The 1,416-nt window shown below is 45.0% G+C and overlaps 1 protein-coding gene across 1 annotated transcript in view; it reads left to right on the top strand.

Moving 5' to 3' along the window:
• LOC101845807 overlaps positions 1-1,416 on the top strand; it is a gene marked incomplete in the record, with an annotated part of 213,913 nt that overhangs the window by 205,606 nt on the left and 6,891 nt on the right. The window contains 1 exon segment of the mRNA XM_013088939.2: positions 253-363. Within this exon segment, the coding sequence (XP_012944393.1) occupies positions 253-363 (111 nt within the window).

Genomic DNA, 1,416 nt, shown 5'->3' with positions numbered 1-1,416 from the left:
TTATTATTATTATTATTATTATTATTATTATGATCATCATCATCATGACGAGTTGTTTGGAAGAGTGGAGGTACCTCTAAGTCTAAGTATATTGACAACTGAGTCGAAAAAGAGCCTCCCTCTTGCTCGAAGATTTTCTCGTATAGTCCACCAGGCCCATTAAGGAAACAATTTAAAAAATCATCATCATCATCATTATTTTTTAATAATAATAATAATATTGAGTTTCTTTCTCCTTTTCCTCTCCACCAGGTACCATCTCGCAATGGCCTCGTGCCTCCAGTGTAGTGTCAGGAGGCTCAGAGGGAAAACCCGCGGCTCACCTCATGATCACAACGCAAGATCTCTCCGATGTCAAGGAAGGTGAGCGAAAATGTTAGATAAATAATAATATTATGGTGTGCCATACTTTTATGTTCACAATTGGCAGTGACGTTTGTGGGCAAGGCTCTCCTTGTTGTGAGCTCTCTTTCTTTTGAAGGGGTTAGTGGTCTGTTGTTGTTATGTGCGCTGAGAAGGTGGGGTATTTTCTACTGCGCACACCACACCCCCATTTTTCCGGTCTTTCTTACCTCCCTACCCCACCCGTTCGTCACCTGTTGTCCGTCAGCTTTTGCTCCAATCAGTTGCTTCAATGGGTGTAATCCCAGTGGTCAAAAGCTTAGATCGTATGGAAATTCTCGGCACTCCGGCAATCAGCAGCGATGTTCCTAAATGTTGTTTGTGCAGGGTGCAGAATAGTGCAGATCTATGGAGTGGCTCTTTGCGTTATGGATAGCCGCATACGTCATTGACACCGCGATTTCCCACAGGGCTCGGATTAATCTGGGGGTGCATTGGTTGTGGAAGATGAAGGTGTTTGGGAGGTTGATTGGTGTTTATCTCGTCTACTTAGGATAAGGGAAAGGCGAAAGGGGGGGGGGGGGGGGGGGGGATAACGGACGCTTGGAAGAATGACGGAAAGGCGGCAGAGAACGAAGGGGGATTGAGAGGACGAGGAGGAGAAGGAAGAGAAGAAGATTTTTGTTTTAATAACGTTTTACGGCGCTCACAACTGCATAATAAGGTCATATGAGCGTCGAGGTGTGGTTGTCAACAGAGCAGTCCAAACGGGGAATCAGGCTTACTCTGCTCAACTCTCTAGCCTCAGCAGCACAAAGTTTGCTTCGACTACCAAGGCACCCAGAAATACCAGTTCACAAGAGAATGTCAAACGTACAAAAAAGTAGAGGAAAAAATGACAATAATAAGGATGAGGAAAGAAAGAGCAGTATGTTGTTCCGGCACAGTATGAGCATGACATTGATAAATCAGCACTTTTCCAATTCCACTAAGCATAAAGGAACATGTCAATATCCCCCCTTTGAAAATGGCCTAAAACGCTTCAGTCAGTAGCACTGCCCTGGGGGTGGGGGG

This window comes from Aplysia californica, unplaced genomic scaffold (assembly GCF_000002075.1).
Source record: "Aplysia californica isolate F4 #8 unplaced genomic scaffold, AplCal3.0 scaffold00839, whole genome shotgun sequence".
In the NCBI taxonomy this organism is placed as follows: domain Eukaryota; kingdom Metazoa; phylum Mollusca; class Gastropoda; order Aplysiida; family Aplysiidae; genus Aplysia; species Aplysia californica.
This window is presented reverse-complemented; position numbering and strand designations above follow the sequence as displayed.